This window comes from Oryzias latipes, chromosome 11 (genome assembly GCF_053564925.1).
Source record: "Oryzias latipes strain Hd-rR chromosome 11, Olatipes_Hd-rR_3.1".
Classification (NCBI taxonomy): Eukaryota; Metazoa; Chordata; class Actinopteri; order Beloniformes; family Adrianichthyidae; genus Oryzias; species Oryzias latipes.
Window position 1 is genome coordinate 19555789 of NC_136247.1, and position 22471 is coordinate 19578259.

Genomic DNA, 22471 nt, shown 5'->3' on the forward strand with positions numbered 1-22471 from the left:
GTTCCCGGCTGCTACAAACTCTGTGAAATAATGGATAATAGTAAACTAATAGTGGCGCAGATTTATTTTTCTCCAAGCACCGCTACTACTGCGCACCCCTCTGGCATCACATCCCGCCCAAGAAAGACTGGTCTGATGAAAAAAAATGTTATGATTAAAGATTTGTCTGCCGGCCAGATGTGGCCATCAAAAGAGCCATAGGTTCCCAACCCCTGCTCTAAGGAGTGAAATAACCTGAATAATAACTGAGAGGAACATGAGTGAGCATCAACTGGAGAAAGGTTAACCTGAGTTTAACAGCTTCCAAATCATCATCATAAAAATTTAACCTGAAAGCAATCAATATAAGGAAGCTACCAATTTTGACCCTACCAATGTTTTGATGGTCCTTAGAGATTTGAGCAAGCCTGTCAGCAGTTGTCGTCTCCTCTGATTGGCTAGCAGACCCAGGCTGGCCTCTGTAAACCCAGCTTTTGCCACGTTGAGTTGCCTTCACAAAAGAAGCTCCATATCAGTATCAAACAAAGAATTTATTACAGAAAATGATCATGGTTCTGATTGGTATGCAGATGGAGGTTTGAATGAGCCTTTTTGAGAAGCTCTTTTGAATCAGGAATAGATAACGGACAAAATGGAAGCATTACCTTCTTGCGTTAGTGCAAATCACTGCTGCCAGCTGCAGGTTGGTCTGTAATGCCGTCACCCTCTCTAGCTCCTGTGAAAACACAAACCCAATAGCTGTAATTAAATTGGCAAATATGTTGAAACAAATAGTATTTAAATTTCAAGAGACGATTACTTCCCGGCACATAACTAAATATATTTTTTTTATAATTGATAGCTGCTAGTAAACTACCCCTCCAACTATGTATTGCTTTGATCACATCGGATTTTAATAAGTAGAAAACAGGAACAAGTCTGTTCTAATTACATATCATCACCATGTCTGTGCAGACAGTCACCCTTTATCTAATCTATTAATTTGCCTTCATTGCTTTTCTTCACACCCTTAAAGATCTACTCCGTTGAAGATCATGTTCTTGTGGCATTTTCCTCAGGAAAGAGGACATATATTAAGAAATTTTAGCTTAAAATTGCATTTTTGAATATTTCTTCAAATTATTGTGATTCAGGAGCAGATAAAAATGGCTGTTTGAAAATAATAGAAAGAAAGTATTTGTGACATAGTAAATATGCTTGGCGGGCCACAAACTCCATTCTGATGCATCCACTTTAGACGTCTGGATACATTAATGTTTTTGTTTTCTTCGTCTGAGCTGGCATCTGGCTCAAAACTGTACAGCTGGATAGCTCCAATATTCCTCACCACTTTTGTCACAACTGTATTGTTGGGTTAGAGGTGTGAGGGGCTGTAAACTAGTGGGAGAGTGTGTAAACAGAAAGCTCTCAGCAATGAGGAGGGAAAGGGGCTCAGGCTTACTCCACGCCAACAGTCCCGCCCACAACTCAGAGGGAAATTTCTGAAAACGACAGCTATTCTGCAGAAACTATGAAAAAGACACCTTTTTTTTTTTTTTTTTGGCTAAAAATCATGATTAAAAGACCACTGGGAACCTAACTAAAAAAAACCTTTTGTTGGTTAGATTTAAAAAAGGATTAGGGCCAGAACTAGCATACACACAGTTCTGGGCCTTCAATGAGAAAATACTAAAATATGAAAAAATACTTGCAGTATTAATGACAGCAGGACCTTTGCTCATATACAGTCTGATACATGCAATAGAGTCTTCAGAATTTTATGGCGAATTTACTGCTCAGATTAGCCATTTAATGCCTTTAAGGACAGGTTAAAATATATATATTTTAAATAATATACTGTATTACCAGTTTTTTCTTCAAAAGTGGCAATAAAAAAGCCCCTCGCAGTAAAATAGCACAAAGTGATCAAATATGTATATTAGTTCTAAAGATTTTTTTAATTGTATATCTACTTTTTTGTATAGACAGTATTCATGCAGAGTATTACATTAAGACATGCTTTTTTGCGAAAACATAATGGAAACCCTTCTGTGCCTACTCTGGAGCCTCAAAAGAGAGTTTTTTGTGAAAATGTAATCTGTTGTGAAGTTTCCAAACACAATAAAACAACAAATGTATAAATCTGAAATCCTTCTAACTGTGGTTTTACTTATTCCTGAATGTTTGCATGTCCTCAGAAAGAATGGCAACAACAAAAAGAGCTACAGCTTTCCTGTCCTCACCTGTACACGGAAAAAGCAACAACGTAAAATGTCAGAAATACAGCAAAAGGCTTAACCTTGTGTTTTCCTTTTTGCATCATCCATACCTTTCAACCTTTTATTATTCGGAGCTGGAAATATAGATCAAAATAACTTTTAGATTGCAAAAAAAAAAAAAAAAAAAATCAAATAAAACCTTCTTCTCCTTCAGAACTTTGACATTTTGAGAAGCATCAATGAGCACTCTGCTTGGAAACCTTAGTTATCCCACTTCAGTGGCCTCTGCTGAGGACAACTTCACCGTGAAACAATGTAAGCCCGGCATTTCATGTCCTTTTACTTTCTTCATCTTCCAGATGTCATGCCTGAGGTAGAAGCATATTACTTATGATGTCCTTTTCTGAACGTTGCTTCACCTCTCTTTCAAAAAAAAAGCTTCATTGTTTGCAAATAAACCCTAATAACACTGTCAGAGAAAATAACATTAACCTTTCAGCAGTAAATAAGGATGTGAGAAAATTCATTTTTAACGGCAGTAAAAAATTAAAAAAACAACCGCAACAACAACAAAGAAGCACTTCAGCTGAGGGCACAACATCAATACTTTCATTCAAACCAATCTGCCCTCATGATCTCCAGCGTTGACGAAGATCTTGATCTTTTCAAAGAACATTAACAAAGCTTACTTAAACTGGGTTTTCTCTGGAGGGACATTCACTGTGTGATGCTTTTCTGGGGAGCTAAAAACGCTTAAACGCCTTAACAATATATGGACACTATAATATAAAAGTGCAACTCCCTAAGGAAGGTAAACATTGAGGAGGCGTTTTATTCTAGTATAAATTGTGAGCCTTAGTCACATGTACATACTTCAGGTTTTTGGGTTGTCGGAGCCCATGGACGATCATACAGAGGATTGGCCGCGTCTTAATGGTAATACAGGTGTGTCTTCCAGTTCCCTTGAGGCTCGTACGGCCATCTCAAGGGACACCATTAAAGTGGAATGTACCATTGTTGTGAGTGTGGTAAGTTTATTGCGAAGTATTTGTAAGGCAAATGTCAGTTGAACACATTGATGCTATCGTACGGTGCCCTTACACCACCCTTAGTGGCCAAATGCGATTGTTGCATGCACACATGGGGTGTGCAGGTGATATGCAAGACCCCCCACTAAGGTGACCTTTGCACAGTCCCATATTTACCCTTACGTGTTGCTTAAGTCTTTGCTACATATATAAAAACGGGAAGAGCTATCAGCTAATGTTTTTAGCCTGATAGCCACATGGAGCAGTTGATTGTGCTTATATCAGTCACAATGCATGGATGCACAATGCACATGGAGAGTGTTAAGATGTCAGAAACGTCATCGCAGGAAAGGTTCAACATTTTCCCTGAGAGGGAAAAATAAAATCAGAGGACCTGATTATAATCAGTGTCTCATTGAAAATAGAAAAATAAGGTTCAGGAGGCATGAGCAGGCTTGTTCCGCTTTGTGTAGCTGCCTGGTCTGATTGTCGGTCCGCCAGCTCACCTCCTGCGAGCCGAGATCAGGCACGATGTGAGCTCTGAGTGAATAGTGTAAGAATGAGGAGTGTTTCAACCGGGGCCTTCAAGAGGTGGACGACCGGAGCTCCTCTGTGGTTTGGTCCACACAAACCCTCAAACTACAAAAACAGAGTCGTTCAAGTTTGCTTCTTCTGCAGCAGACAAATAGTTTGTTTCTATTTGATCTCTAATGTAACCAAAGCCGCACGGATATCACTGAAACATGTAATCTCTCTGACTGGCACACCGCTGAACGGGTATCGAGGAATATGAGTCGATTTCCATGGATGAGCCAATGAGCGTTTAGATCCCGCCCACTTTCACTGATTGACAGAGACTCATTCTCCTGAAAAAGCTCTTCATGAAATAAATAAGCCATTGTGAAAAACAGCAACATGAAATAAAAACAAAGCTACTTAGGAAAATATTGATTTTGAAATACGAGCTTCTGAAAAAAGACAGAATTATAATAATATTCAACATGATTAAAAATGAATATTTTAAAATGCTGTTTTAAAATAATGAACAGGTTTTTAAAGCCGAAATGAAATATATTGGGTAATAAAATGGCTAATTTAAAAATCAGTGTGCAGGTTTTTCACAATTTCATGATCTTTTTATATATTTATGAGAGATTTATTGGTTTATTGTGTATTTGCATGAGGTCATATTTATTTATTTAATTTAATATTTATTTATTTAATTATGAACAGTATAGGACTCCATAGTCTCAGTGGGCTTCATACCAGTAATTGTAAAGTAAACATAACATCATAAGAATCATGAACACATGGAATTCAATAGGTACATTCTAAACTAAACTAACTAAACAGACTAAACTGAATTGGGCATCCTTGCCCTTAGACCCTCCTTTGCGGTAAGGAAAAACTCCTAAAAAACGTAAAGTTATGGGCTACCAGCCTAAACCACGAAGTACAAATAACCTGAGACACAGCCAATATAATCAGCTTACAGGAGTATTCATGCACATTTAATGCAAAAATCCCAAACCAATGGTCATACAGGTTTAAGCAGAAAAATAATACAGTTTGTTGGCTTTGACTACATTCAATTATGGAGTCAAACACAAAGGACATTGTAAGCTCGTGTGCACCACACACCAATTAGATGTCCAACATAAAGTCAGGTCATGTTACTCGTCTCGCACGATGTCTGCAATCGCTGCATCGGGAAGTTTCCAAGGAGGAGGACTTCAGCCGAAATATGTCACAAAGAAGCTTATTTTAAAGGCTTTCGATTTCTGCATAATCATGAGTGTTCTCATCCATCACCTTGCAAAACATTAACTACCCACTGACCTCTTGTTCCACACTTTGCTTTCATATTTTCATTATGCTTCTGATGGGGCTCTCCACTCTGACTTTGGTCTATTAATGGCAGCCAAAGCTCCACAACTCTTAAGGAAAATTGCTGGAAAGTCTGTCCAATTATGTATTCAAAAAAGTTTTATTTTTCAGTTGTTTAATTCAAACACATTTTCTAGGTTTTATATTAATTTTAAAATTTTTCTAAAGGAAAAATCTCTAAAGCAACACCATTACGAGTTTCACAAACAATTTCAACAATCCAAGTGGCAAAATGACATTTTCTCAAACACAAGCTTTGCCACTTCAAATCGTCAATATTTGATCCTATACACATCAATATTTGATTGTATCATTACACCCTCATTGTGTACAGACATGTCCCACTGATCAGACTTTTACATCACTGTTGTCAAAAATCTAAAGTGCAAGAAAGCTTATTGAAAAAATATGATAGGAAGGATCAACAAAACAGAGAAACAATTTTTAGATTTAAGATTTTTTGGGCATAAACAAAGACAAACTTGTAATGGCTAATATGGTTTGTGACATTTAGTGACTTCATTCTGTTCATGTGGAGCACTGAGGCCATTTCACATTCACATTAAGTAAGAGCTGCATTTAAAACATGTACAAATTAAAAAAAAACTGCATTTGATCTCTATTACGACCCCTGGTAGTGTCTGCTTCTTTTGGGTGAGTGTAAGTATTTGTGTTCTAGCTCCTGCAGAAGTCCTGCATTCCTGAGTGGGAATTTGTTCCTTCAGCCTGCCCCTGCCATCTGCCTGGCCTTAGCTTGAGAAAGCCTCTGGTTTCCCCCTTAGTTTGATTCTGGTTTTGTCTTTACGTTACATCTACGTTACATCTTACTCTTGTGGTCTTTTGTTTGCATTTTGAGTAATTTGGAGTTTTGCATTTCTGTCTTTGGTGTCTTGCTATAAAGCCTGAGAATTTAAGTTATACTATTAATTATTCCCCCATTGGCGTGCTGTTAGTTATTTCCCATTACCGGTAGTTCCCTTTGATTTTTATGTGTCACCAAATAAACGGCTGTGTGGCCAACCTTATCCCCGCCCCGTAATCATTATTTTCTTTATGTTGCACATTTCTCCCTCCTCTCTGAAGAAGGACATAACAATCTCAAATAATTTTTACTTTTTCTTTTTACTCTTTTTAGGCAAAACCCAGATGGGAATTCCAGTAACAGAGGCCAAAATGCCATCAAAAAACAAAATCAAAAGCAGAAACTATAAATCGCTTGTTTTCTTCTCCTGGAAATTAAAAAAAAAAATTCAAAAACAAATTCAATTTTGACACAATTATGTTAAGTGGGGGTTGTCGCGGCCACCCAATGCAATTAATATAACTTCAAGCAAAGGGATTTTTTGTTTACAAGTTAAATTCAAGAAAGTTTGAGGATATTGTTTTAATTTCTTAATTTTCAAGTGGAAAATTGATTAATTCACCCAGAATTACCCACCGGTTTAATGTTAGCGCAGTTTAAGTTAGTTACACCTTAAAGTTGTTGAGTTAAATAGTGCAACAGTTTGAAAATGTAGAGGTATTAATAATAGAGAAGAAAGCTGGCAGCTGAATCATACACATTATGAATTAGTAATAAAGCATTCTAAATGAATCAAAAGTCATGGCTCTGGCTTCCGCATCATCTTCCACTTGAGGCAATCAGATCATGTTTCTTAATGCAAGTGTCCCCTGAGGGGTACTGAGACAGCTCACACAGTTATGAATTATATTAGATGCCTAGTGGTCTACAGTTTCAAGCACTAAGAAATACTTGTGTCTGTGTAATTTATGTGTTGTCTGATGTGTTATAACAATACTGGGGCAGAAGGAAATGGCAGTGTGGACCCCATTTGCTCAGTGTTTTCAGCAGAGATGTCTGATTAAATATATTTGTTAAGTTAAATATATGTTAAGGACGAATCTCAAGGATTAATGCCATTTTGGATGTTGCAAAAAAACAGCAGGTATACAATAAGAAATGTTTATAGTTCATTTTTTTCAGGTGCAGAAGGGTCATGTGGGTTGAGGGTATTCTGTGTATTTCATTATTTTGTGTAACACAAAGCGCTTCGAAGCCCTTTATTTCGTTTTTTGGGTAGGAGGATCTTGTTGGTACAGTATGATTTCAGTGTGTTACCAGTTGTTTTCTTGATTAATTTGGTTCAAGCTGGCATGAGATAGTTGAGAAATTATTTTCTGTAGGTTCAAGCAGATTCCTCACAATTCTCCTGTTTACTCAAAGTCTACGAGGTAAAGCCCTGCATGAATAAGCCAAGAGTATAAATAGTTGTTTTGTGAAGCTATCATTTGCATGTAATCGCTCTTCAACTAAGCTTCTTGGCAATGACCTTGAAGCTCTTTCCAGCCTCGTAAAAGTCTATAATTTTGTTCTTAATAATATTGGACAGCTTTTAGTGATTGACCATGCTTAAGACTTTGGAATTGGGATAGGTTGATTTGTTGCTTCTGTGGATGGGATGGATGTCCTCCATATAGGAAAGAAGCTGAGATGAAGTGATTACCATTGAAGAGTGTGCCTAATCTCAGCTAATTTAACCATTTAAAAGAAACCTTGTTGCCACAATCTTGCTGATTTGTAAGGGCTTGAATGCATCAATATAGTTTACAACTTTGTTTTTAGTTCATTTTCTATTGTTATGTGTCTAACTGTTAAAAAAAACACAAATAAAAATTATAGACTAGTCATTTCTTAACCACTGGGAAAACGTACAAAAATCGGTGAATCAAAAAAGTTTCCCCTGACTCTGCGGTTCACAGAAAACTAAATGGTGAACATTAAATGTGGAAAATGGAGTGAACTTCAAACTCTGCATGGCATAAGCAGACAGAGAATGTGGCTTAAGACAGAAAGATCAAGAAAAAATACTTCACAAAACCTAAAAAGTCTGCTAATAGGTTTGGTAATTATCTTCATTTTGAAGAGTTGGCCAAAGGTTCACGAAATTTTAGATCAGTCCCTTTTAGCAGACTGACCTTCAGAAGACTTAACAATTTAAGTAATCTTAGAGCAGTTTCCCTAAACACCACACTTGTTAAAGCTGTCAATCATCAGATGTGAGCTGCTGAGACCTAAACCTCTCTGATGAAACTACCAAAGAAGAGAAGAAACATAACTCTGAAGAGAAAAGTGACATTTTATACAGAATTTAGATGGCCCTGCTCTACTTGTCCTCGATTGCCTGAGTCTGATAAGTTCAATCAGAGTCTAGAATCCTCTGATCCAGTTAAGTCAAAAGTAAAGCAGAGATGACTGGAACACAATGGTGATAAATATAGAGACCTACTGTAGCAAAAAACAAAGGCAGACCTTTGCCTCTGTTTTGAGGTTCCTCAATCAAAAAGAGTATTCATTCAAAAACCATTAATCAAACAAACACATAGGCCCCGTTTCCACTGAGCCATATGATACAGTACGGTCTGATATTTTGAGCGTTTCGATTATAAAATTGACTCATTTTTTTGGGGCCCTGTTGGTTGCAGGTCCAAAGAAAAAATTAACGGAACGACAAAAGAAAGTGCCAAACCATCCAAACCCCTATTTTGGCTGTATCCCTCTTTGCCACTCGCAATCTTCTCTCAAACAACATTAAATGACTTGTATATACAAAGCAGTAGGGCTGCACGATATAAGGAAAATTCGCGACATGCAATGTTAGTGATCAATATTACGATGACGGTATTGCTTGCAGTTGCTTCACCACTCTTTCAAAAAAAAGATTCATTGTTTGCAAATAAACCCTAATAACACTGTCAGAGAAAATAACATTAACCTTTCAGCAGTAAATAAGGATGTGATAAAAATTCATTTATAACGGCAGTAAAAAATTTCAAAAAAACAACCGCAACAACAACAAAGAGGCACTTCAGCTGAGGGCACAACATCAATACTTTCATTCAAGCCAATCTGCCCTCATGATCTCCAGCGTTGACGAAGATCTTGATCTTTTCAAAGAACATTAACAAAGCTTACTTAAACTGGGTTTTCTCTGTAGGGACATTCACTGTGTGATGCTTTTCTGGGGAGCTAAAAACGCTTAAACGCCTTAACAATATATGGACACTATAATATAAAAGTGCAACTCCCTAAGGAAGGTAAACATTGAGGAGGCGTTTTATTCTAGTATAAATTGTGAGCCTTAGTCACATGTACATACTTCAGGTTTTTGGGTTGTCCGGGCCCATGGACGATCATACAGAGGATTGGCCGCGTCTTAATGGTTATACAGGTGTGTCTTCCAGTTCCCTTGAGGCTCGTACGGCCATCTCAAGGGACACCATTAAAGTGGAATGTACCATTGTTGTGAGTGTGGTAAGTTTATTGCGAAGTATTTGTAAGGCAAATGTCAGTTGAACACATTGATGCTATCGTACGGTGTCCTTACACCACCCTTAGTGGCCAAATGCGATTGTTGCATGCACACATGGGGTGTGCAGATGATATGCAAGACCCCCCACTAAGGTGACCTTTGCACAGTCCCATATTTACCCTTACGTGTTGCTAAAGTCTTTGCTATATATATAAAAACGCCCCTCTCACCCTCCGCAGGTGGTTTTTCCTCCAAGTTCGGTCCTCTACCAGAGGCCTGGGAGCTTGAGGGTCCTGCGCAGTATCTTAGCTGTTCCTAGCACTGCGCTTTTCTAAACTGAGAGGTCTGAGGTCTTTCCAGGTATCTGTTGTAGCCACTCCTCCAGCTTGGGGGTTACTGCCCCGAGTGCCCCACTTACCACAGGCACCACTGTCATCTTCACTTTCCAGGCTTTCTCCAATTCTTATCGGAGTTCCTGGTATTTCTCCAGTTTCTCATGTTCCTTCTTCCTTATGTTCCCATCGCTTGGCACTGCCACATCCACCACAACGGCTTTCCTCTGTTCTTTATCCACCACAACAATGTCTGGTTGGTTCGCCATTACCATCCTATCAGTCTGGATCTGGAGGTCCCACAGGATCTTTGCCCTCTCATTCTCTACCACCGTTTCCCATTTTGACCTTGGGGTTTCCAGTCCATATTCTGCACACATGATCCTGTACATTATTCCAGCCACTTGATTGTGGCGCTCCATGTATGCTTTTCCCGGCCAGCATCTTACACCTTGCAGTTATGTGCTGGATTGTTTCAGGCGCCTCTTTGCACAGCCTTCACCTTGGGTCTTGTCTGGAGTGGTAGATCTGAGCCTCTATTGCTCTGGTGCTCAGGGCTTGTTCCTGGGCTGCCAGGATGAGTGCTTCGGTGCTGTCCTGTAGGCCAGCCCTTTCAAGCCATTGATAGGACTTCTTGATATCAGCCACTTCAGTTATGGTCCGGCGGTACATCCCATGCAGGGGTTTGTCCTCCCATGAGGATCTGTCCTCCAGCTCTGTATCCTCTCTGCTCTCCATTGCCTGAGACATTCACTGAGCACACTGTCAGTTGGGGCCTTGAGCTTGATGTACTCATGCATCTTGGATGTTTCATCCTGGATAGTGGCTTCTACTCTCACTAGTCCTCGGCCTCCTTCCTTGCGGCTAGCATACAGTCTCAGGGTGCTGGATTTGGGATGGAATCCTCCATGCATGGTGAGGAGCTTTCGTGTTTTAACATCCGTGGTCTGTATCTCTTCCTTTGGCCATCTTATTATTCCTGCAGGGTATCTGATAACTGGCAGTGCATAGCTGTTTATTGCCCGGGTCTTATTTTTGCCATTGAGCTGGCTTCTTAGGACTTGCCTTACTCGTTGCAGGTATTTAGGTATACCCATATATATATATATATATATATATATATATATACCTATATATATATATATATACATATATACACATACATAGATACATGTGTACATATATATTAGGGCTGGGCGATGTCCCTTAAATTGGCCGTTGACGATGTTTGCTGTCAACCATCGGTATGGACGATGATATCGAAGTAGGGGGGGCTATTTTTAATTTTTCGGTCTTGTAAAATTGCTATTTGTTATTTTACTTTATTACTTTATTTATTTTATTTCCCAACTAATAACTCATCCGCGATGATCCAGTATAAACTGAGGGAAATGACTTTAACAAATAAAAAGTAACAAACAAAATAGAAAAGAAGTGGTCCGCTCCCGCACTTAACAAGTCAAGTGGACCGGCGGAGCGCAGACTTACAGCTTTGTGTTTGAGGGGAAGGGGGGGGGGGGGTGCTTTGTTACATGAGGGGTATGTGTGGGAGATTTAGGACTGCGATCCGTCCCGGAGCTCTAGGGGAACAAGCTACCGAACTCAGAACCGGGTCTAAAAGTGTGTGTCTGCACAGCTCGGATCGTCAGCACACACACAAAGCGGCGGTGTGAGCTTCAAAGCAGAAATGTCGCTCAGTCCTTAGAAACCGTTCAAACAATCACGTGGATTTGTGTTTCGAGTCGCGTCCCGACAAAATAAAGGCTGATGTTATTTCCACATGTTTACGTGCAGCCAGGATGCAGATTGCAGCACCACCCAAAGCTAAAGTTTGTTAGCCTGTGTTAGCATACTGCTAATTCCGGCTTCTTTCCGGCTCCGCTCTTCAACAGAAAAAGCGCTGACCAGACGGATTAAAATTAAAACAGGCGAACAGGTGTTTCATAATAATCGTAACATTATTAAAAGCACGTTTAGAAGATCGTCTCGTATATTACGGAGCTGACATGTCAATGTATATAGCCGCTCGGCGGAAGTCATATCTTCAGTCATTCCGTTTTTTCAAACCCTTCTGCGCATCTGCGAAAGATTTCTTCCGACCGAAAGTGTGACCCATGTGAACGTTTCTTATATTCTGAAAACATTTTTCTGGGCCCATGTACACGGTTGGATTCTAATCCAACCATTGATCCGATCAAGATATTTTGCACATGTCACCGCGGCTTATGGTGTCTACTCGCAGCCTGGCGGGGGCGTGGCATCACGATGGTGTCTCTCCATCGGGATGTCAGTCACCCATCGGCACAACCCTAATATATATATATATATAAAATAACAACTCATCATTTCAGTGTAGAACCAAAGCTACAACACTGAGCCATACAATAAACAGAGGAAATGACAGTCTGCACATCAGTGGAAAATGACTTGCAAAGTCATTTTAAATTACATTTTCTTAAATTAAATCCATTTACTACGTCACAGGTTCAGAGTATAAAGCTCCATCTTCAACTTAAGTACCATTGGTGACTGTAGACCTCAACAATATCTACCATTTCTGACAGGACAAAATTTATTAAAGCATATCCGGTCAAAGGTTCAAAGCAAGGGTGGGCATGCATCATAAGATGAAAGAATTCATCTCACATTTTTGAAAGAAAGAAATTGGAAAGCTTCCTGGTGCTAGAAAAGTGCCTTAAAGTGGCATGTTAAAATTAGTCAATGGCCTGAACTTACAACTGATGTATATAAAGATAAACACATTTATAAGAAGGAAATGAAGAAAACAAGAACATTGAAACATGCAGATTAAACAGAAACGCATCTGTAACCTGTGACCTTTAAGGTAAAGGCTACAACCTGTCATTGTTCAATTCAATTGAATTTTATTTATATAGCCCAATATTACAACAATAGTCGTCTCAGTGGGCTTCATACCAGTAATTGTAAAGTAAACATAACATCATAAAAATCATGAATGCGATGTTAGTGATCGACATTGCAATGACGGTATAACTTGCGGTATATGAACAAATAGAAAAACAACCAAAACCAAACAATGAAACTGTTGCAATTTCCTTTGCAACAGTTTCATTTAAACAAGAGTCAACATAACTTTAATTATACTCCAAATGACTCAAGTCTACATAGTAGGCAAACATCTAACAAAGAAGGAGTCCATCCAATTCGTAAAATGCATAAGTGGATTTATTTGATTTGTTAAATAATTCAAGCTGCCATAAGATTGTTTTGGCAAATTTAAGGAAACCGTTTATTGCAATTTTCTCCATCTTTTGCGATATGCATATTACACAGCTTGATATCGCAATAACAAAAAATTTTCAATATATTGTGCAGACCTACAAAGCACCAAAAGCCAAGTGGGAAAAAAATGAGCTCCTGGCTCCATTGTTGTTGTTATTGATAGCTTTGCTTTTGCTCTAGTCGCACTACTATGACACAAAGGAATTGGTCTACACCCTCACATGCTCCATGAAGATACAACGTTGAGTGAAAACACTCACCTGAATTGCCTGGACCCGTCTAAACTGTACCGTACCGTTACCGTAACATACCATTCAATGGAAAATAGGCTATACATGTACTTTTCTGTAATCTGTACATGTATTTAATTTGTCCCTGTAAGATTTTGTCTGGATTTTTTTACATGCAATTTTTTTTAAGTTACTGTAAATCTAGGACAATTACTTGATAGCGCCATGCTTATTATTTGTATACAAAAATGATATGTATTATATTTGTTAAAAAGTTACATTTTAAATAAAAAGAAACAATGTCTAAGGTTTTAGTAATTCTTCTAATGTTTGAAGCAAAAAAATTCTTTTTAAAAAAGGTTTCAAATATTTCCATGAAATGACTTATTTTAGTTTATGATAGTTTTTAGCTAAATGTGTATATTGTTCAGCAACCCTAAAATTTTTTCCTTTTTTGTATTTGCTAAAATCAAATTCTAACCTCCATTTTTCAAAAATGCTAAGTCTGAACATGAATTTTTCTATTCAATATAGAAAATATTTAAAAACAACTGGTTCAGTTAAAAGACTTGGACTAAACACTTGCATCTCTTTCTGTTTATAAAATAAATTTACTATTTTGTATTTGAATAAATTATAATTTAAGAGCTTTTATTTTTTTTAAAAATCAACCGCTCGGTAGTTCCCTCTATCAAGTGAAAACAGTCTGGCAAAAAAGAGAAAATGAAACTTTCCCTTTACATCTGATAACTATTGAGGTGTATTGCTTTCAATTAAAAAAAACAAACAAAGGTGATCTTTATTCAAATCTTTACTGTGATTTTCGTTCTAATGTTTTTTAAGAGCTAAAAAAGCAAGAAACTAAAAACTAAACTCAGCTGCTCATGAAAACTTTAAGATTAGCTGCAATTGGAAGTTGAAAAGCATCGCAGACATGATCCGTGTCCATTTTGTTTATGTGCTCACCACGATATTGCCCGTCTATTTTGTTCTTTCTAATTACTTTATCAGAAAAAGATTACAAAATAAAACATGGGGGAACTATCAAAAATGTACTCGTTTGAAATTTTATCTCGTTTGTTAGTTAATCTGGCTGACAATATTAGGCACAAAGCAGCAAAGTGAAAGTGTGTCTGACCTGTTGGATGCTCACATAGTGGGTGTGGTCCACTTTGTCAACTCTGCTATCATTTTTTTTCCTAATTCTTGCCAATTTTTTTATTTTTTATTATTGCAATATTTTTTTCTGAAGTTGTTACGATTGCAACAATGCAAAATACTGGAGACTGTTTTATGCACAAAAAGAAAGAACCAACAAAACGTTCCATGCATGTTGATTCCTGGTTGTTTTAAAATGGTATTAAGAAAATATTATAAAACCTGAGTTTTTTAAAGAAAATTCAATTGGATTTATTTTAGCAAATAAATTTGATCAGTAACTATGGTTCAAGATTACACAGAAATCTCACCTTAACATAGGAAGGCTGTTTCTCCAGAATGAGATCGGCAACTCTTTTAGAAACCTACAAAGCAAGAGGACAAATGATGAGACACAACAAAAAAGTAAAAATATATCCCCCCAAAAAAGATTAAAAATATATACCGGTATATATATATCATTGCTATCCCCCTACAGCAGCATGACAACTGCAATTTCACTTTAAAGACAGACAAAGACTAACAAATTAGTAATAATAATTGCATTTAAAAAGAAAAACATCTGCTCGGTTTCATTTCATGTGTAGTCCTCCACAACAGCTTCTACTTTGACGTTTTTGCTCCTATTTTTTTTATTGTGGTAACTGAATATACCTCCTCAACATTGTGCCATTTCAAACACTCTTCTTCTTATACTTGACCTTGTGGCTCACAAATGAAATACCACAAATAAAGCAATTCAGGCAGAGTGACCTGTGACCTCAGAATAACAAACGGGGAAAAAAGAGGTTACGCTGTATGAGATGGAGACCACCCAAGCAGATCTATAGTTCCTATATCCTCTTTTCCTCTGTATCTTCTTTAAAAAATGTAGTCATTTAAGTTAAACAGTTAAGCAGAAGAAGTCAGAGAGCTGTGTTTAAAAGCCATGCCAAATTATCCAGTGTTAATCAAGAATAATCATAATTAACCAAGATATGAAACAGCCTTTCCATCCATTTGAACCGTTTTGCAAATGTGAATAACAGCATCGTGCATACCAATGTTCCAAGAACTGTCTGAAAGAATGCATCCTTTCTCAGTAGTGCTTAAAGCATGGAGAAATGGCTACATTAGACCTGAGCAGCGAGGAAAAGCAGTTTAGCCTAATTCCGCAGTATTCTAAAGTACTTTTGAGTCAGAGGGTGTGTGCTTGTGAATGTTTGACATGAAAAGGTCAAAAGAGTGTCAACGCAAAGGACAGAAAACAGCAAAAACAAAAAAACTCTTGCTGATGCCAAAGGATCAAAGTCATTGCCGTTAACTTGCACCAACCGAAGTAGGTTCATAATGCAAAGTGGGTTGAGAAAGAAACAAAAAGAAAGGTAATAGATCAGCAATAGATCGCCGATTTCCGGAGTCACCATGGAAACACGTGAATAAAAAAGAGAGCGCTACACTTTAGTGAGACGGAGTCGGAGATTTTAATGACGGCGCGTTTCCAGTGTGACTCCGGATATCGGCGATCCATAACGGAAACAACAATCTTTAAAAGTTGGACTTTTATTTCAAATTCTCTCTAATGATAAAAACTGTTGAATTTTATTTTAAGCAAAGTGGAAAAACTTAACAAATTAAAACGTAAAGGATACAGATAACAAAAATTGAAATGGTACTAAGAGAAGCAGCAGTATTGGTTTAAAACCACAGATCCAAACAAGATAATGTTGGCAAATAGTGAATGAATACTCCGTTTCCAGCTAACTTTATTCATTTCTCTTCCTGTTGTGCTCTATGCTGTCCGTCTTTTTATGTGCAAACAAAAAGGCGTCCAATCACGAGGTTGCTTCTATCAAGTTTGGTCAATTACAATTGGCTGAGGGTGAAAATTTGGGTACCCTTTTTTCACAGCACTTCAAACATTATCTGTGTAAATAAAAAGTGACTTTTTTTTAACCACAAAGAACAAAAATAGTCAAAAAAACAACAACAAATGCCCATTTATATGTCTGAAGCTACTGTATTGTGTCAAAGAGTTTTTGTTGATTAAAATAAAAAAGTGCCCATAAGAAAAAAAATTGTCTCTGTTAAAAGGTATTTTCATTTATAGTTTTAAATTCCAAATGAATATTAAACATCTAGATTGTATGGTAATAGAATTGGACTGTATTGAATCACTACAAAATTAGTTGAATCTTTTATGTGTCGGTTTGTGGACCATGTATCAAGATACATATCAAATCATGTGAGGAAAAGATACACAACTCAAACGAAAATCCAGTCTGGAGTAAATTTCAATCAAAACAACTCGGTGGAAACAAACAAAAAATAAATAAAAGAATGATCCTTTTACCGAAGCCATCGAGGCACGGTATTGGAGAAAGACAACGTTGTGCAGGAATGACTGTAGGTCGACTCTAATCAGCTCACTACCAAACTTAACTTTAGATTTTCAGGCAGAAAGCACACCGGACCAATTACCGTGACTCAGCAGAAGCCTGCAGGCTGACAAGCAGAAACACAGAAGCAGAGCAACACCTTCCTTTCTTTTTCAGAGATGACATGTGTGACAGTTCCTGTGTGTTCTTGCAAGGCTAACTTGGAGATTTCAACCGCAGAAGGCAGAAAGTCCACAAAAGTAAACTGGCACCTTGATGGCTACAACAAAAACTGTCAAAACAGGGAGAGTGGACGACAGGCACCACATGAAAAAGGACAAATGTCAGATAGTAGTGGTTCAATGAAGGGGACTAAAAGAGCAAAACGAAAAAGCCTTGAGGGGAGATGAGAGGATTTAAAAAATCAGAAGCTTTAAAAAATAAAAAATAAAAAGCTAGCATGAAAGGGAGGTAAAAGCTACAGTAGACCATTAGGGTTGACAAAAAAGAAACTTAGTCTCCTTAATACATCTAGAAATAGAATATGACTGATCCAACAGGAATTATGGATATGGACCTGCCGAGGAAGGAAACGCAGCAGATAATGTCCTGGGACTCTGCTTGCCACGGAGGTTTTACAACAAAGAACTCAATTCCTGAGTGCAGACTGAAATCTGTAATCTATTTTTCTTTACATCCAGCCTTTATAAGAGAGCAGCATGACTGCTTTGGTGGTCAGAGTGCTGTCAAGCCTCTTACACTCAACAAGGTTCTTTTGGCTTCTTGGAAGCGAAAACTGGGGTGGAGGGGGAACAGCTTTACCGTTTTAAAATAATGAAGCAAAAGAGGACAGAGCCAACGCAACAAAGCGCAAAAACAACAAACCTACCCGATCAAAGGTTTATGATTTAAGAAGCTCTCACCTTAATTAGTTGATCTTGGAACTGAATTTCAAAATAAGCACACTTAAAGGTTAATAATGGATTACTACAATGATTGTAGGCATAAAGGCAGGTCCCAGGATCGGGGTAGGTCTCCTGCAGCGAGTCAAAATTAAAATGGCGCATATGTATAGCACTTTTCTACCTTCCTTGTAGGCCTAACGTGCTTTACAGTCATTGTCCCGATCACCAAAGCACACACACATTCACAGACTGATTGCAGCTCTGTTGTCTAACACCTTGTCCAACCTATAACCACCAGGACCAATATGGAGTTCAGTGTCCTGCCCAAGGATAATTTGAACCAAACCTGCAATCTTCTGATGAGAGGTTGACGTCTCTACCTCTGCACCACAAACGCACTGTGCAGGAAGTCTTTAACTTGATGCATTAACCTGGTTAGAGTCCTTCATTGCTAAGAAAATGTGTGTATCGGTGATATCCCAATGTCCCATTCAGAGTGTCCCACAGGTGTTCCACAACACCTACACTCTTCTCAACCTACAAAGAAAATGTTTTCCAACTTCAGAAATATGCTGATGAATCTCTACTGTTTATGCGTCTTAATATCACAACCATTGACTATGCAATTGTGCAAATCAGATTTGCATTAATAAATTCTCTTAATGGAAACACGTAAATTTAAAAGAAAAAAAATCACATTTATTGAAATAAGTTTTCTGCACTTGGAGAGGGTTGTTTTGAAGCTATTGAAATGGACATATTTCGCAAAACTGCAATTGAAACTTTTTTCATTAAATGAGTCACGTGACCAACAGCTCTGCACAGGTGGCCCGAATGCATCCGTCTTCTTAACCCACTGGGGCTGCTCGGATGGCGGAGACTGTCCCAGCTACTGTTGGGCGAAGGAGGGACACACCCTGGACAGGTCAGCAGCCTGTGACAGGGCCCATGGGGCTGGAGCGATCGTGCTCGCTACACCGGGTGCCCCCCCCTCGTTGGGTGGACAGCAGACAGAAAGCTGCTGCAGGCTGCATAGGCAGCAGGCCGGCATAGCTGGAGCGAGTGCGCTCCAATTGGATTCTGGGTTTCTTTTTTCACTCTCGAACTAATGTGGGTCACAGAGACACGGACGAAGTGGCGAAAAGCGCCTTCATTGCAGGAGTGAAGCTTCCTTTACCGAGAGAGAGTCCAAAGGACCCATGAACCCAGACATGGAGAGGTGCTTACCAATGCTTTTGTAGAGCTTAAAAATAAATAAATCTGAACTCTGAACATTCTTTATGTCTTCAATGCATTTTAAATGTATCTGCTGTAAATCAAAGTACTGCTAACATCCGCGTTTTTGAATAAATTGTCACATGAGTTGGTTTGTGTTTATTCGCAAAGTTATGACTTAATGGAAACAGTGTAATTGCAAGATTTCGATAAAGTTGTTGATATTTTGTAGGGGGCCACCAGCGTGCCCCATACAGGTTTGACCATCTTTCGCCCGCAGACAGCTCAGAACAATCCGTGAGGGCAGTTGTGACGCAATCTAAGAAGGTTGAATCCATTTAACACTTCATACTTTAAAAGCCTGCAGAAACTATTTCTCCTCTGAATTTATAAAGTTGGTCAGAAGGGTTTTTTTTTTTAGTGTGAATATGAGTAAACAAAGACACTTACTGCTGCTTGTTGTCTCTTAAGCTTATCTCTATACTCCTCCAGCTCCTGTAAGTTCAGCTCTGGTGGGAGTTTCTAGAAAAAAATAAAAGTAAAAATCACACCAAAAAAAAAAGCATACCATCAAGAATAGCAATTGTTGATGCCATATTTTCCTACATTGTTAATAGCACTGAAACTTCAAAATCTGATTTAAAAAAAAAAGCTAAATTGAATTTTTTCATGCTCAGTCAGATCCCAAGGAAAAGTCCACAGTGAGACAGCATCACAGTTTTGGGACAAAACATAAAGGAGTCTTTGAGAAGCTTGAACTAGTTTGAAACTTAAGATAGGCATCTTTCATCTTCAGTTCAAAAGAAGTAAACATAAAAAAATAAAAACACAAAGTGACCTATTAATACAGTTTGCCAGATCATGAATCAGATTAGACGAGTCAGTAAACAGAGCACAAAAAACAAACTTTGCAAGCAAAGGAAGATATAAAAAAAAAAAAGCAAGACCCAAAGCATGATAGGTAATTACTTTCCTCTTGACTGGGAGTCTCATTTCAGATGGTGTAGCAATACCAAGATAAATCTAATGAGATTTCACACCTTTCTTCTGTTGAGCAGATGCAATCCATCAATCTAGACCTTAATGATATGCATGCAGCTCAGCAGAAGAGGAAGAGACAGGTGAGGAAGAGCTTTACTCCTGCCAGTCCGATGAGGCTCAATGCACAGTAAGCCATATTTATTCACATCACAAATTCAATGCTGATGTTGTCAAAAGTGCTGAAATGTGGTGAGTTTGATAAAATCGTTATTTATTTATTTTGTTTGTTTTTTTGGGGGGGGTTTAAGACGAACTCTATTAATAATGTTTTAAAATTAAAAGTCTGGTGTTCACGCAGAGTATCTGACCTCCAGTTCATGCTGCACCATGTCGAAGGAGTCATTGGAGAAGTAGACCTCCCCAATGCTGTCGATGATTTCTTGTTCAGCCTGGGGGTCAATGGGCTGCTGCCTCAGCTCCCGCAACTCCTCCTGTGGGACAGATGGCGAGCATAGGGGGTTTCCTTTACGAAAGAATGTACAAGGGACGTTCTAGCATCATTGCATCATCCAAACAAAAGCACAGACGTTCGACCAATCATCTCTCAAGTCACCCGTGAATGGCAAAAATGAAGGCTGAAATAGGTGGGGAGTAAAGATTAGATTTGCCTCTGCTCACCACAACAATGCTCCAAACAAAGTAAGACGCTTTGTGAGTTTGAACGAGTCAATCTATTGATGCACATATTTAAGCGTTAACAATATGAGTACTCTTGATTTAAAAAATACAGTCCCATCACCACACAGACAGGGTTCTCATGAATTATAAGTAAGGTAGTAAAATCAAAGGGTTTTATCCTTGAAACACGCAAGTCAATAGCGAGTGTCTTTCATTTGAAGTCGGCCTCTACCAGTCATTTCAACAAGAGCAACATTGGGCACTTCCAGGTATCAGTCAAGTCTGAAAACAGAAGATAGAGGCTTATGTCCAAAAACAAGAAGAAGAAAAAATGTTAAAACTTCACCAAAAAAAGTTAGCAAAGAGGAGAACAATTAAAACAGTCCTGAAGGTCTTAAGGACAAAGACGAAAAAAGGGTAGAAACCCATGAAACTTTCAAACAAGCAGAGGACGAGTGAAGAGGAAAAAACATTCATCTTAGGGCTCCTGGAGAATTTTGCAACTTGATTAAGTAAGTAGATGTCAAGAGACGGGGGCATCAGGGAATAAAAGAAACACAGATTTCCCACCCCTCTGATTCCATTAAGAAACATTGGAGCTTCGTTGAATAGCATGCCAAGTACCCGTTGAGGCTTATTGGAGGGGAGGATCTTTAAGATGAAGGAGATTTTAAATCCATTTCATCTCATGATTCCTTTAAAGAGTCAAGACATGATCACATGTCAAAACTAAAGTCCAACAGAGATTTTGTTTTGCAGGTTTGGTTACTTATTTACATGAATGTCTGAGCTAAAACGTCCCAATTTCTGAATGAATGTCATCCATTCTCATAGGTAAGGTATCACAACATCAGGCATATATTCGTTCTATATGCAGAGAGAGGAAGGCTTTTATCTTGGGTAATGCTCAGTCCAACTTATGTTTTGAACACAGGATCGACACAGTGCTTCATCCCCACATTGAAGTGTGGTGGCACGGAAAACAGACCATCGGCTTAGGAAGAAGGCGGTCCCCTTAATCCCATATGAAATTATGGGATCAAAGCAATCTGTTCACTTATATATTATGCAAGAAACACCCCTATATGAAGAGAGGAAAATTCTTCTTACCAGCCTTCTAAGCAAAAATAACAACCATCAAGACAATAATGTATACGTATAGGTATACATTATTGTCTGCATGGTGGCTGAGTGGTTAGCGCTCTTGCCTCACAGCAAGAAGGCCCCTGGTTCAAGTCCCAGCTGGGGGACCTGAAACAGAACAACAATGGGGGACCTTTCTGTGTGGAGTTTGCAGGTCCCCCCCGTACATGCGTGGGTTTTCTCCAGGGACTCTGGCTTCCTCCCACCATCCAAAAACGTGCTTCATAGGTTAATTGGTTAATCTAAATCTGTCTAATCTGTCCATAGGTGTGAATGTGAGAGTGCATGGGGTGTGATTGTGGACACTACCCTGCGACAGACTGGCAACCTGTCCAGGGTGTCCCCTGCCTTCGCCAACAAGTGGCCGGGAGAGACTCCGGCAGCCCCGTGACCCAGAAAGGGAATAAACGGAAGAAGATTAATGAAAAATCCAAAAATCTTCTAGGACATAGTTTCTGCAGAACGGCAGTAGTTGATTAGAAATTCACCTCTGAATTGTGGGTGGGTCCCCTTCTCATCATCACTGATCTGTTTCCTCGCTCTCCCGCTAGCTTACAGCCCCTCACACCCACAACTTAACATTACCGGTGCAACAAAAATGTTTAGCATTACTGGAGCTATCCAGTTTTGATCTCGATTCCAGCTCAGACGAGGAAAACAAAAATAAGATCTATTTGTCTAATATTCATTTATTTATTTATTTTCCGGTGCCCCCTCAGTTGGGACCTCTCCCTCTGCTGTTCAGCCACTGCAGCTCTGGATGGGAACCTGCATGACCACTTAGC

The 22471-nt window shown here is 38.6% G+C and overlaps 1 protein-coding gene across 2 annotated transcripts in view; it reads right to left on the reverse strand.

Annotated features, from left to right (window-relative positions):
* The window catches only part of vps50 (VPS50 EARP/GARPII complex subunit), a 126146-nt gene that overhangs the window by 95261 nt on the left and 8414 nt on the right, over positions 1-22471 (reverse strand). For both annotated transcript variants that reach the window (XM_023959805.2, XM_078954957.1), the window contains exons 3-7: positions 20234-20356; positions 19335-19406; positions 14719-14772; positions 645-715; positions 373-490 (exon numbers count right to left, since the gene is read on the reverse strand). In XM_023959805.2, the coding sequence (XP_023815573.1) occupies positions 373-490; positions 645-715; positions 14719-14772; positions 19335-19406; positions 20234-20356 (438 nt within the window). The remainder of the gene's footprint in view (positions 1-372; positions 491-644; positions 716-14718; positions 14773-19334; positions 19407-20233; positions 20357-22471) is intronic.